Below are 13,975 nucleotides of genomic sequence, written 5' to 3' on the forward strand. Positions count from 1 at the left end.
CAGTGCAGGAGATGAGTTCAGAGAGTGATCCAAAGTATTACTGATTTACTCTTTCTGATAAATAATTGTGGGTAAAAATTTGCAGTACAGACATCCTACAGAAATGGGAAATTATTTAGCTTTAACCTGATAATCTATGTAATAGACACAAGTAATCATAGAATGCTTTTCCAGAATGGAATGATTTTTTTTGTCATTGCTATTACTTATGTCATTGTATCTGGAGTTAGCCAAACTGCAAGGCTTGAGGGCACAGTCCTCCAGATTTCCAACTCTGTTGGAGACTTTTGATACCAGGAGCAAACAGTTAAGGTCTGACTATGATGTTAGAGGGAAGAATCCACAAACGACTACCTTTACTTCTGAGATGAACTTCAAGTTCTGGATGTTCCCCAAACCACTCTCAGGTATGATAATTCAGTATAAGGACCTACAGAATTTATTGGAAGCTTTTCTACTCATGCTTATGGTCCATTGAAAGGAAAGCATCCAGGTATAAAATCAGCCAAAAGAAGAGATGCATAGTATAGCCTGAGGATTTCAAATATGAAGCTTCCATTTTCCTCACAAAATGTTTGCTTTTCAGAATTGGTGTGTGACAGTATGCACGGAGTCTTGCCAACCCAGGAAGCTCACCTGAGTTTGGTGCTCAGAAACGTTATTAGGATATCATTTCATAGGCATGATTAACTGTCTATGTGATTTAGCTTAGTGTCAGTTTGGGCTGGTGTCTTGTGGACTTGGAGTTCACCATGAATATCTGGAAGCTCCAAGGGTTTAGAGGTTCCTTCCTAGGAGCTGGGAATACAGGTCAGACCTCTTTTCAGGAAAGACCAAATTCTTTGCTATGTATATTATTCTAAAAATTCAAGAATATTAAAGATTAAATGGCCCTCTCTCTCAGGGACAACTAATGTTATTATAGTATTTTATAATGTGTATATTTTCCCACATTTAATATAAATATAAACATCTTTTTTGAATGTGCACTGTGTCATACTGTACACATTGGTCGATAGCTAGCCTTTTGTACTTCAGTGTGCATGTGAATATGTATATTTGTGTGTGTTTTAATGGCTACCTTAAAGTTGAACACTGGAGGTAGGTTTTGAAATTTTTCTTCCCTAATAAAAACAATGCTGCATTGAGCATCCTTATACACACATCTTTGTGTATTATTCTCATTTTTCTCTTTGAAATTAATTTCTTGAAATTCAGTAGCTCAATCAAAGGAAATGGAAATTTTGTAATTTCATGTGTAGTTTATTATTACCCCTCTGGATGTTTTCTACGAGATAGTTTATGGAATGTCAGACTTGTTAATAATCTTCATATTGCTCTCAGGTAAACACTACAGCATCGGCAATTTCAAATGTTGAATATGCTCACATTCCAAATCTCAGCCCAGCTGTAATTCCTCCTCTGCAAAATGAATTGTTCTTATCATCTTCAAATAATGGGAATTTGGAAGCATTTATAGGATCTGGTACTATACATGTCAATGGGAAACCTGCTTGTGATGAATTTGATCAACTAATCAAAAATATGGCCCAGGTAAGAATATTTCTTCTTGTTAGTTACAATAGAACAGTGTAATCAAGTCCTGAATAATTGGAAGAATATGTATATGTTTATATTACATTATATAAATATGTAATATATTACATTATATAAATATGTAATATATATTGTTAAATATATTTATGAGGACATCTTTAACATCTGAAAAAATTGAAATGGGAAAGAAGTAAATTTTGCGTGAGATTGGATGGTCAAGAAATTTTTGTTTCATTTTTCTTTTTTTTTTTCATTCTTCAGGATCAATAATAAAATACATCATTCTAGGTGATGAGTGATAAAGGTTATCTGAGGAAATTCTTCTAAATTATTTTTTTAAACTTAGTAATACCTCTAATAAAATAACTGAATTGAGTGATTAACTTTCAGTTTTGTTTTTTGCCTTGTTTCCTGAACAGGGTCGCCATGTAGAAGTTTTTGAGCTCCTCAAACCTCCATGTGGAGGCCTTGGGTTTAGTGTTGTGGGACTCAGGAGCGAAAACCGGGGTGAACTGGGAATATTCGTGCAGGAGATCCAAGAGGGCAGTGTGGCCCACAGGTAAGACTTTCATGGCATCTTCTCTGTTTTTGATACTATATTCAGAAGGTGTTGAAGACCTTGGGAAAATTTAGAGAAAGAAAATGAATAAAAACAGAAACTTAATGTAATCTGTTATTAATCAGTTTTTAAAAATTTTTAACAATACTGTGATAAAAAGCAAGTACTTGGAAGGGAGAGTATCTTTTAAATGCAGTGATAATCACTTTTTAAAAAGGAAGGAAAGGAAAATTTGAGTAGGACATTAGTCTCATAATTATTAAGTGGGCTCTTTTTGATTAGATTTAAAAGTTGCAGTATTGGAAAGTATACAAGTGACCCATGGTAACTTGAGCTGTATTTTTTTAATATGTTCAAAACAACTAAACGTATCCACCTTTGCTTTTTATCTAAGACAAAACATACTGGTTGAGTGAGTAGCTGTAAAGAAGGTAGCTTTGAGATGGGAGAGATTGATTAAGAGTGGATAACTGGAGCCCAGACTTAAATTTTTAGTATATGTGCCGCCGAAGCGAGCACCCAGACTTAAATTTTTAAAAGAAAAATTACAGGGAAAAGCTTAAAAAGTGTGGACATTAGAAAACTGGCTTAAAAGTACCCTGAAAATATATGCCAAAGAAGCTGTCATTTTCTTGAAAGCTGTCAGATGTCTTCTACCCCTTTCTTCATTCCTGTTAGAGATGGAAGATTGAAGGAAACCGATCAGATCCTTGCTATCAATGGACAGGCACTTGATCAGACAATTACACATCAGCAGGCTATCAGCATCCTGCAGAAAGCCAAGGATAATGTCCAGCTAGTTATTGCCAGAGGCTCATTGCCTCAACTCATCAGCCCCATAGTGTCCCGGTCTCCATCTGCAGCCAGCACAATTTCAGCTCACTCTAACCCGGTGAGTACGTAAGATTTGTAAAAGGGACAGATATTATTTTTCTAGTTCTTATTGGTACTCTACAGATTTCCGTTTCTTTTAGGTCCTTGTATTTCATGAGTTTTTCCTATTTTATTCTTTTATCTCTCTCTCACTGGAATATTAGTTATTTAACTATAATTAAGTTACTACCTTCTAAGTCAACTTTTACCTTTCTTTATGTATTCTTCTAGTTGACTACATTCCTCAAAAAAAAAAAAAATCCATTTTTCAATAAACCTGATTCTATCTGTAGACAGATAATAGTCTTGTTTTTGCTTTATAAATTACAGAATTATAGTCTTTGAGTTAGCAGTCAATGACTTTAAGGAGTCGTCTAATTTGAAATCCTGTGGAGCAAGATTTTATAGAAGATAATCTTAACAGGTGATGATTTTTCCTTGATCTTTTTCTTTTTTTAGAAGTTCTACAAAGGATCTTGCAAATCATTGCCTATCTTCAGCTGGTTAAATGTGGTTACTAAAAAGATGTATTGATAATTTCAAGAATGACTAAATCAATAGCAGTAACAATCTGTTGAGAGGGAAGTATACTAAATGAAAGGGACATTGTTAAGGCTTATTATTATATCCGAACTCCCATTATTTGATACCAATCACAATATAATAGTCACAAAAATCTCAATCATAATAAAACTTTAGTTTTCCCCAATTTTTTCAAATTCATGTAGAAGTTTTGTTTTCAGGTTCACTGGCAGCACGTGGAGACTATTGAACTGGTGAATGATGGATCTGGACTAGGATTTGGCATCGTTGGAGGAAAAGCAACTGGAGTAATAGTAAAAACCATTCTGCCTGGAGGAGTAGCTGACCAGGTAAGCTACTCCAGTAGGTGTTTCATGTTGCTTTATCAAATTGTATGCCTTCATCTTTTATATTTTCTCTTAGGAAGAAGAAACTCTGGCCTTATGTAATGTCAAAGAAGCTGGGTTAGAAGAAGCTTCTGTTTTGCGGGGCTTTTTCGAAAGTATGTTCTTAACCCTGGGAGAAAGATCTTTGAACAGGGACATTGATGTTAAGTTACAGTTCTATTTATTTATTTTTTTTAAAGATTTATTTATTTCAGAGAGAGAGAGAGAGAGAGAGAGAGTGAGAGAACAAGGAGGAAGGTGGAGGGAGAGGGAGTGAAAGAATCTCAAGCTGACTCCCCACTGAGTGCAGGGCTTGATCCCAGGACCCTGAGATCATGACCTGAGCCAAAATCAAGAGTTGGGGGCTTAACCAGTTGAACCAAGCCAGGCACCCCTTAAGTTACAGTTTTAGGCAATGATCTTAAGACTTTTGTAGAACGACAGACTAAAGCCCAGGTTATAGATTTGATCATTATAGAGGTAGCTACCCTTTATTTTATGATTACAAATTGTATTTGTAAAACTAGTCAGCTGCTTTACAGCCACAAGATATTATGGAAGGAAAAATACTTTATTATTGAGAGAAAAAACAAGTCCCTTTAGTGATGGGTCACTTGTCATCTTTGTAAATGAAGCACAGCCTATTTTTATCACTTGGATTAGTTTGTGCTGGTATTGCCATTTATGTTCTGTGACACTGCTGGAATATATATATGTGAGAAAAGTTGTTGTAAAATTACTAGTTATAACTTATATTTTAATTTGAGAAGTTCTAGTGTTAAGTGACTTTTTCTTTGGTTATAACATTTTGTTGTAAAGTTGTTTGTTTTTGCATTGTATGTTTAAACTTAACCTAGTTAAGTCAGTTCATGAAATATTTCTCGTATTCCTAAATGAAAGGCCTGTGTAATGGCAGCTTTATCAGTAGAGATATTGACAGTAGCTCAGTAATGTGAATATTTTCTCTCTTTTAAATATGAGCCAGCCTCTAACAGTATTTAATGAAATTCCCCTAGTTGACTGGTCTGCAATAAATTGAGCTTTGTCTTCAGTATAGAACTGCAGTACCCGATACTGTAGCTGCTTGTAGCTACTTGCTACTTTTAAAATTCAAGTTTAAATTAATTAAAATTAAATAAAATGAATGCCTAGGGTTCCTGGATGATGTAGTCAGTTAAGTGTCCAACTCTTGGTTTCAGCTCAGGTCATGATCTCTTGGGTCATGAGATCAAGTTCTGAGTCAGGCTCCATGCTCAGCACAAAGTCTGCTTAAGATTCTCTCTCTTGCCCCTCTGTCTCACCCCACACCCATCCCAACCCCGCTTGAGCTCTTTCTCTCTAAAATAAATAAAGGAAATTTTAAAAAATTAAATAAAATGACAAATTCAGTTCCTTGGTTGGACTGGATTTCAGGTGCTCTAGAACCACCTGTCACTAGTAGCTGCCATATTGGGTGATGCAGAGCATTTCCGTCACTGCAGAAAGTTCTAGTGAATAGTGTTTGTATAATAGTAAGACTCCATCTAAATTTTCATCTATTTCATCTGAAAATTATTCTGTTAGGGAGATTTTTAACTGAAAGTATAAGACAGAAATGTGGTATTAGTTCACTGCTTTTTGGTGGTTTTCTGTATTTTTTGAGTAATGTGTATTTGCATATGCTTCATCTTTGCTTAGTGGCATTTTCTTTTCTTTTCTTTTTTTCTATTCTCAAGAAACTTATAAAAGACTAATATTTTCCTATATATACAGTGGGTAAAAATCGAATTGAAATGCTGTTATCAACTATTGATTTAAGGAATGTTTGTGAATTTCAGTTACTTATATCACATTGAATAATGTTAAGATGCATCAAAAGGCAGTTAAAATAACAACCACGTTTCATGTTCTGTGATTGCTAATTCACATTACTGCTATTTTAAAATTATTTTCTTTCCCTCATTTAGGATTTCCCTGATGAAATTTAAATATTAGTAGCCTGATTAACAGATCTTTTTATTCAGCATGGGCGACTGTGCAGTGGAGACCACATTCTAAAGATTGGTGACACGGATCTAGCAGGAATGAGCAGTGAGCAAGTAGCACAAGTGCTCAGGCAGTGTGGAAACAGGGTTAAATTGATGATTGCAAGAGGTGCCATTGAAGAACCAGCAGCACCCACCTCTTTGGGCATCACCCTCTCCTCATCCCCATCTTCTACACCAGAAATGCGGGTAAGTAGATAGAAACAGTTACTCAGAACCTCATAGACAGTAACATTTAGATAATAGTGATGTTTTGAAACTAGACTTAATGATATTCATATATTAGTGCTAAAGAATGAAAATTCAAGTGTAGATTCAGCACTAATAACATCTTATTAATTAGGAGTCATGTGTAACAGATGAAAAATAGGTTTCTTTAAAAAATTCTAAGTTACTCTTTTACATTTTTCTCTAAGCACATTTTTGAGGATAATCTTTTGAAAGATGATAAAATTTTAAAGGGTTATTTGCTACTAATAATTCAATGTTTAATTTTATCTTTCTTTTATTTAGAAGGCTTTCTGTTAGGTGGGCTGTGAGTTCCAATCATTCTCCTTCAGTCACTTCCCTTTTAGTATCTGTTTTGGGGGTAGGAATAGGGGTAGAAGTATCAACAAAATAATTTTATCCCAAAATCTCTTAAATATTTAAGAACAGAATTACATCCAATTTCTAGTTAAGCACTATAGCAAATGCAAGTCCTGTATTTCTTTCTCATAGATCTAAAAACATCTATCATTTTTTTTTTCTGTTAAAGCTTTTCTAATTAGTTGCTACGGATTCTTTTTTAATAGCCTAACCTCCTCCACAAGCCCTTTAAAACTTTATTAGAACACTTGAAATTTCCATGATTCTGTTGTTTTTAGGATTGAGTTAGTTGCTATTTTTTGCAGAGGAAAAGAAGTAAAGAAAGAAAGCTTGTGTGTGAAAGTATTTAAATCACATTCTTTTGTGGTAAACAAAACATTTATTCAGCAATATATAAATGAATGCAATACCGAAAACCACTTGATGTAATTGAAAGCTTAGAAAAATATCTATTCTGTGCATATCATCATTTCTGAAGCTTGTGCCCCTTTTAAAACCATTCGATAGTCAAATTGCCACCCTCTAAAATAGCACTCGCATAAGTCTTATTAAAAATAGAAAACACATTTGTTTCAATTGAAGCAGATTTCATCCTGTCATTTTCTTGTAATTATCTAAACTTTAAACTTTTGCTAAGTTTGCACAGATAATTATGTACAATGAAAAAATAAATCAAACTTTACTATAAACTTATATCTCACTTAGATGGACTATCAGTGAGATACAGTCAGAGTTTGCTTAAAGAAAATTAAAAAAATTACCAGCAAGCCCCAACCTGTATGTCCATTTGAGCCTTCATTCTGTTGTGATCTTTGCAAGGTTCTCTGGGGAATCTGCTGGTACCACACAAGCACATAATGCCAGAAGCTTGCTGATGACTTACTGCATTAGTCTGCTAACACTGAATTCAGAGAACCTTGCCCTTCAGTCTAGTGTATAATTAATAACAGTTTTCCATGGTAGAGAAACCTGTTGTCAGCTGTCTTTCGGAATGAAGATCAATGCAGAAAGGCATACTTTTCATATAAAGAGCTTTTCAAGTTAAAGTCTGAATTTACAAAACAAATACAGTACAACAATTTTAAATAGCTCTATGTTGCATTTCACAGGTTTTCAAAATCACCATCAGTATATTAATAAAATATCTGGAAGACAGGTTAACTCTACTCGTGGTGTTAGCCTCAGCTATCCACTTAAGATAGCAGTAGCAACAAGTTAGTGGACACTGTGGCTCCTGTATTCTACTAGGCATTTTATACCCTGCAGAGCATTTTAAGACCAGGGGTTTTGCAACCCACTTACCTATATGTGAATTGTGCCTCTAATAGATTGCTTACTGTTTGTCCTTGAAAAGGTTTATGTTCCTCACTTTCCCCAGAGAAAAACTGATAGGAATTTTACCTCCCTTACAGGCTTGTTTTAAGGAGTAAATTAAGACATGTCAAGTGTCTGTTATGTAGAAACTGCTCAATAAATGTTAGCTGGACTTGTTATTCTTATTCCTGGTAGACAGTTGAGCAAAGCAATGATTAGAAAAATTCAGATTTGAACATGTTGACCTGAATTCAAAGCACAAGTTCTTGCAGTTGTAGACATAAAGATAACCATGCTGAAAATAGAACTTGTTAATAAGAGACTATTTGATTTTTAAAATTTTGTATACACAAATAATAATGCATTTCTTTGATAAGGGGGTGTTCATCCTTACTGCTGATGTTACTTTTGAGTAACAATGTAAATGCTCAGTTAATGTTGCCATGATTGGAGGAGTAGTCCTTTTCTAGCAGAGTTCTTTGCCACCTTATGATATATTATTCCTAAACATAGGTTGTTTTTTGCCTTTTGAATTTATCTTGTTTGTTTACAGGTTTATTGTTCTGCATATTTATTGATTGATTTTATTTTAGGTTGATGCTTCTACTCAGAAAAGTGAAGAAAGTGAGACATTTGATGTAGAACTCACTAAAAATGTCCAAGGATTAGGAATTACCATTGCTGGTTACATTGGAGATAAAAAATTAGGTAGTTTAAAATTTTTTTTTTTTAATTTGGGAATTGCCTCTAATATCTTTGTCTTGTAAAATAGTGAATTACTATTCTGTATTTTCAGATTGTTGGATCAAAAACTTCCTTAGGAATAATACACTGTAGAAAACTCTGATACGGTGCTTGACAGACAAAATCACTGTCTAATTCTCGAGACTAAGTTTCTGTTGGGTTTATTCCTATGGTTTGTTGATTTATATTTATTCAAAATTAGGACTTTATATTTGGAGAATAAAGGATGGATAGTTTTTGAGTGTGCTTTGCAAATAGTAAAAAAAAAAACAAAAAAACCCTATTTCTAATCTTAGAACCTTCAGGAATCTTTGTAAAGAGCATTACAAAGAGCAGTGCTGTTGAACATGATGGAAGAATTCAAATTGGAGACCAAATTATAGCAGTAAGTAACACATTTAATAAGAGCTTTGTTAATTTTCATGGTTGATAAATGCATTCTCCTAGTTTGCTCAGTTTTGAGAACTACAGTTAGCTCCATACTAATTTAAGCTTTTTGGTGATTTGAAGCTGTCATTACAATTACCCGTTTTGTTGTTTTATGGAAGAGCATTGGATGGAAGCTTCACTGATCTCAATTCTAAATAATAGAATAATTTCTGATATATCTGATTTCTGGTTGTAATGAGTTTGTTATATTATTATACTTCAGTTGCAGACAATCTAAAGACCAGATATCATAATGTTTCATGTACTTGAGTCTGAATTTTGGGATGTGTGCATTTCTTTAATATCAGTGGAATGACACTGTGTTGTTGTTGGCTCCATGTCCAGGGCTTCTTTTAGCTCTAAGAATATACAGGAATAAAAGAAATAGATCTTAACTCCCTCTTAATCAGATCAAGCCCGTCATTGTTTTTGTAGTAACCTCAGTATGTTTTGAGCATATTGCTATTTAAAGGCAGTGTACAGAATACAACTTCAGTTCAGTGTTCTTGCAAACTGGGCTACCCTAGCTACTCCTTAAAACACATATCCGAGAGACCCTACACCAGTGGCTTCCTGGTCAGGTAAGTTTAGCAAAAACTGATTAGGTCTCTTATGGATTCATAATACACATTGAAAAATCGAAGACTCGGGGAAGTTCTGCAATAGAGAAAAGTCAGCTATTTTACTTTGGGTTTTCCTAAACTTTTGTAATTGTGGGCTCTTTTTTCCTCAAACATCTATTAATATTCTTTGGAAGACATTTTGGAGAATACTACTTATCTTAATATATATTTGTTTATGTTTAATTATGACTTTGTTGTTTCCTTGGGATTTTATTATGATAAGAATGTAGAATGTTAACATAAGACTCCTTGTTCATAGTGGCTTTATTCATAATAGCTGAGATAAGGAAGTAACCCAAATGTCCACCGATGGATGAATAGATAAACGAACTGTGATATATAGCTATACATCTATAGATATCTGTAGATATACAGATATATCTATATATATCTGCCTATATATCTATACATCTATAGATATCTATAGATATACATCTATACAGATATAGATATCTATATATAGATATATAGATATAGATAGATATATAGATATCTATAGATATATAGCTATATATCACAGTTCATTTATCCATCCATCACACACACACACACACATGTAATGGAATATTATTTAATCTCATGAAGAAGGAAATTCTGTCACATCCTGCAACATGGTTGAACCTTAAGTACATTATTCGAGGTGAAATAAGTGAGTCACAAAAAGACAAGTACTGTATGTTTCCACTCACATGAGGTGCCTAGAGTAGTCAAACTTACAGAAATAAAAAGAATGGTTGTTGCAAGAGTCTGAGTGGAGAGGCACATGGGGAGCTGTTTAGTGGGTACAGAGTTTCACAAGGTAGAAACATTCTGGATATCTATGCATGACACTGAGTAAACTTAGCACTACTCAACTTTTACAGGTAAAAATGGTTAAGATGCTTAATTTTTTGTTATGTGTTTTTTACTGCAATTAAAAAAAAAAGGGGTGCCCACTTCTACATTTTAACTTCCTGAGTCGTCTTGGGCTTAGTTTTGTAAAACTAAGCACACTTGTTCACCCCTTGAAACCTATTGTGAAGATCAAGCTGTGCTTGCCACTTAAGTTGGCTATAACCTGGGAATGGGTTTTAACCACTGTGTCTTCATTTGTCGTACGATGAAAATTAACTACATTTTTTTTTTTAAATTTTGGAGAAAAGGAGTGGAGAGAGAGTGTGCATAGATATAGACTCTAAATCCATATCTATTACTGAATTAAAACATAGCTAGGGTACTTTTTTCCCTGAGATACGTATTTTATTTTATTTTAGTTTGTTTTATCTTATTTTATTTTTTTAAATATTTTATTTATTTATTTGACAGAGAGAGATCACATGTATGCAGAGAGGCAGGCAGAGAGAGAGGAGGAAGCAGGCTCCCTGTTGAGCAGAGAGTCCAATGCAGGCCTTGAACCCAGGACATTGGGATCATGCATGACCTGAGCCAAAGGCAGAGACTTAACCCGCTGAGCCACCCAGGCACCCACGATACATATTTTAATCCATTAGAAAACATTTTTTTTTAAAAATCAGCTTTATTGAGATATAATTCACATAACCTACAATTTACTCATTTAAAGGGTATAGTTCAGTAGCTTAATTTAGTATATTCACAATTGTGCATCCATTATCACTGTCAATTTTAGAAACTTTTCGTTTCCTTAAAAAGAAACCCCATATCCAGTAGCAGGCTGTCCGTAATTCTACCAACTGCCCAGCACTAGAAAACTACCAGTCTTTTTTCTGCCTACTCTGTATATTTCATGTAAGTGAAATTATGTACTATGTGGTCCTTTGTGACTGGTTTATTCTGCCTGGCATGTTTTCAAGTTTTATCCATGTTGTAGCATATATCCACTCCTTGTTTCTTTTTGTAACTGAGTTATATTTCATTGTATGGATATACCACATTTTATTTACCCATTTATTAATTGATGGACATTTGGGTTGCTTCCATTTTTTGCCTGTTACAGATAATGCTGCCGTGAACATTTTATGTGGATATATGTTTTCATTTATCTTGGGTTTATACTTGGGCATAGAATTGCTGGATCCCATGATAACTGCTTAGTAAGCTTCATTCACCTACAAAATGGGGAAAAGGAGACTTTCCCTTGTATAATTTTTAGGAAGACCAAATGAGTAATTCATTAAAATACTTGGTATAACACTGCATGTAAGTACAGTTTAATTAATGAAGCAGATCCTTACTGGAGGCCTGAAATAATTGCACATTTAAAAGCACAATATCTTTCTTCCAAACTTGTCATTATTTCTGGTAAGTGGAACCTCACATAGGGTTTTGCTAGGGTAAGATCACTAATAAAGGAAATTATTGACTCAAAGGAGAGGTCTCCTTCGTCTGAAGTGTTTTCTTGTTTTCAATAAAGTTAGTTATTTTCACTGTTATCAGTGTTCCGAGTTTTAACTTTTAGCAATATTCTCTTACTTCAGAGTTAGGAGCATCTCAGACTCTGAGGAAACATCATGCAATACTTTTGGCCATGCATTAATTTTTGTGAAATATCACCATCTTGTGGACTTTTGAGATACTAGTGGTAAAGTTCCTCACACTGGTTGCATTTTCACAACTGCAGTCTTTGTTTTTCCTGGCTTTATTTTGGTAGCAGCTGTTGGAGCTGAACTCTGTTTTTATTTTGTAGTTGTCCAGGCAGTGAGAAGATTGAGAAACTATTTCTTGCTATTTTGAGGAGATACTGTTTTATTTTTTTAATTAAAATTTTTTTTTGTGAACATATAATGCATTTTTAGCCCCAGGGGTACAGGTCTGTGAATCGCCAGGTTTACACACTTCACAGTACTCACCATAGCACATACCCTCCCCAATGTCCATAACCCCACTCCCCTCTCCCGACCGAGATATTGTTTTATAACATTAAGCTTACTTTGTTATATGATTCCTGTTTTACAAATTGTGCTCTGTTGATCCCTAGGGTTTCACTGTAGACATTACAGGGGAGGGAATAGAGTGAATGGTTCCATGTTATTCTGCTTTGTTTATTAGTATTTCATTTAAGAATTATTTGATCAGGGGTGCCTGGGTGGCTCAGTGGGTTAAAGCCTCTGCCTTTGGCTCAGGTCATGATCTCAGGGTCCTGGGATCGAGCCCCGCATCGGGCTATCTGCTCAGCAGGGAGCCTGCTTCCTCCTCTCTCTCTGCCTCTCTCTCTGCCTACTTGTGATCTCTGTCTGTCAAATAAATAAATAAAATTTTTAAAAAGAATTATTTGATCAAGGGATTCTATTATATTTTAAAAAGTTGACCTAACTGCTCTTCAGATGGAATTATATATTCACTCTTCCTTGATGTGTAGAAATCCTTGCTAAAAGCATAATGGAATTGTGATTGATTAAAAAAAAAAAATACTGTGGAGCTGGATGGCTCAGTTGGTTAAATGTCTGACTTCTGATTTCACTCAGATCGTGATCTCTGGGTCTTGAGATCCAGCCCTGCACCTTGCCCTCGCTCAGTGCAGAGTCTGCTTGAGAGTCTCTCTCTCTCTCTCTCCCTTCACCCCTCTTCCTGCTCACTTGGTGTGCACACTCTCTATCACAATCTCTCTAAAATAAATAAATAATAAAATTTTAAAAAATTATTAAGCAGGTAAGGCAGGAAAGGTGTCAAATGCTGCCTTTGATATTCTGACTTTGATAATAAGCTCAAGTTCTCTCTTAATGTGTGTCTCTGAAAGGGGCGCTAGGGACAGGCTGGGCTGGCTAAACTGAGTGAACTCAGGAGCTGGGGTTTCTAGTTGTTTCAACTAGTAATTCTCTATTATCGTTCCTGCTAATTGTGGTGTCTGCTCTGTGCATTGCGAGGTTTTTGGAGCTTTCCTTGAGAGAGCACACAGGCAATCTCCTGCCCTTGCATCTAGTTCCAGAGCATTCTTGTCTGTGGTATCATTGTGCCTGAAGCCGTGTCTTAACTCTGCCTGTGATCATAACAGACCAGACCTTTCTGGGACCCTGATTTGGGCTTTGTTGACCTTATCTCATATGTATGTTAAATGTAGTGATATTTGAACAGAGACGTCTCTCAAGAAAAATTGAGATTTTCATGTTTTTTCATCATTTCTTCAGTCTGTTAATAATGCCAGCTTCAGAGTTTCTTCCCAGTGTAAAGTACTGGGCCCTGTAATTTTGGGAAAATAGGTACCATTATTCCCATATTACAGATGAAGATACTGAGAAATCTGAATTGAAATCTACTTTTGAAAGTCCATGGTTATTTCATTATACCAGTTTCTTCTGTGCTGGCACCATCTCTGACGTTTGGGTAGGGAATATGTTTTTAAATTTAGGCCACCAAATTTTGAAAATAAAGGAAGACTGCATTTTTAAAAAAAATGTATCT

The 13,975-nt window shown here is 34.9% G+C and overlaps 1 protein-coding gene across 7 annotated transcripts in view; it reads left to right on the forward strand.

Annotated features, from left to right (window-relative positions):
- Positions 1 to 13,975, forward strand: part of MPDZ (multiple PDZ domain crumbs cell polarity complex component) — a 153,481-nt gene that overhangs the window by 49,966 nt on the left and 89,540 nt on the right. For all 7 annotated transcript variants that reach the window (XM_059143564.1, XM_059143567.1, XM_059143569.1 and 4 more), the window contains 7 exons: positions 1,345 to 1,554; positions 1,977 to 2,116; positions 2,795 to 3,008; positions 3,733 to 3,861; positions 5,901 to 6,110; positions 8,417 to 8,531; positions 8,864 to 8,952. In XM_059143564.1, the coding sequence (XP_058999547.1) occupies positions 1,345 to 1,554; positions 1,977 to 2,116; positions 2,795 to 3,008; positions 3,733 to 3,861; positions 5,901 to 6,110; positions 8,417 to 8,531; positions 8,864 to 8,952 (1,107 nt within the window). The remainder of the gene's footprint in view (positions 1 to 1,344; positions 1,555 to 1,976; positions 2,117 to 2,794; positions 3,009 to 3,732; positions 3,862 to 5,900; positions 6,111 to 8,416; positions 8,532 to 8,863; positions 8,953 to 13,975) is intronic.

The sequence above is a fragment of the Mustela lutreola genome, chromosome 12, assembly GCF_030435805.1.
Source record: "Mustela lutreola isolate mMusLut2 chromosome 12, mMusLut2.pri, whole genome shotgun sequence".
Lineage (NCBI taxonomy): Eukaryota > Metazoa > Chordata > Mammalia > Carnivora > Mustelidae > Mustela > Mustela lutreola.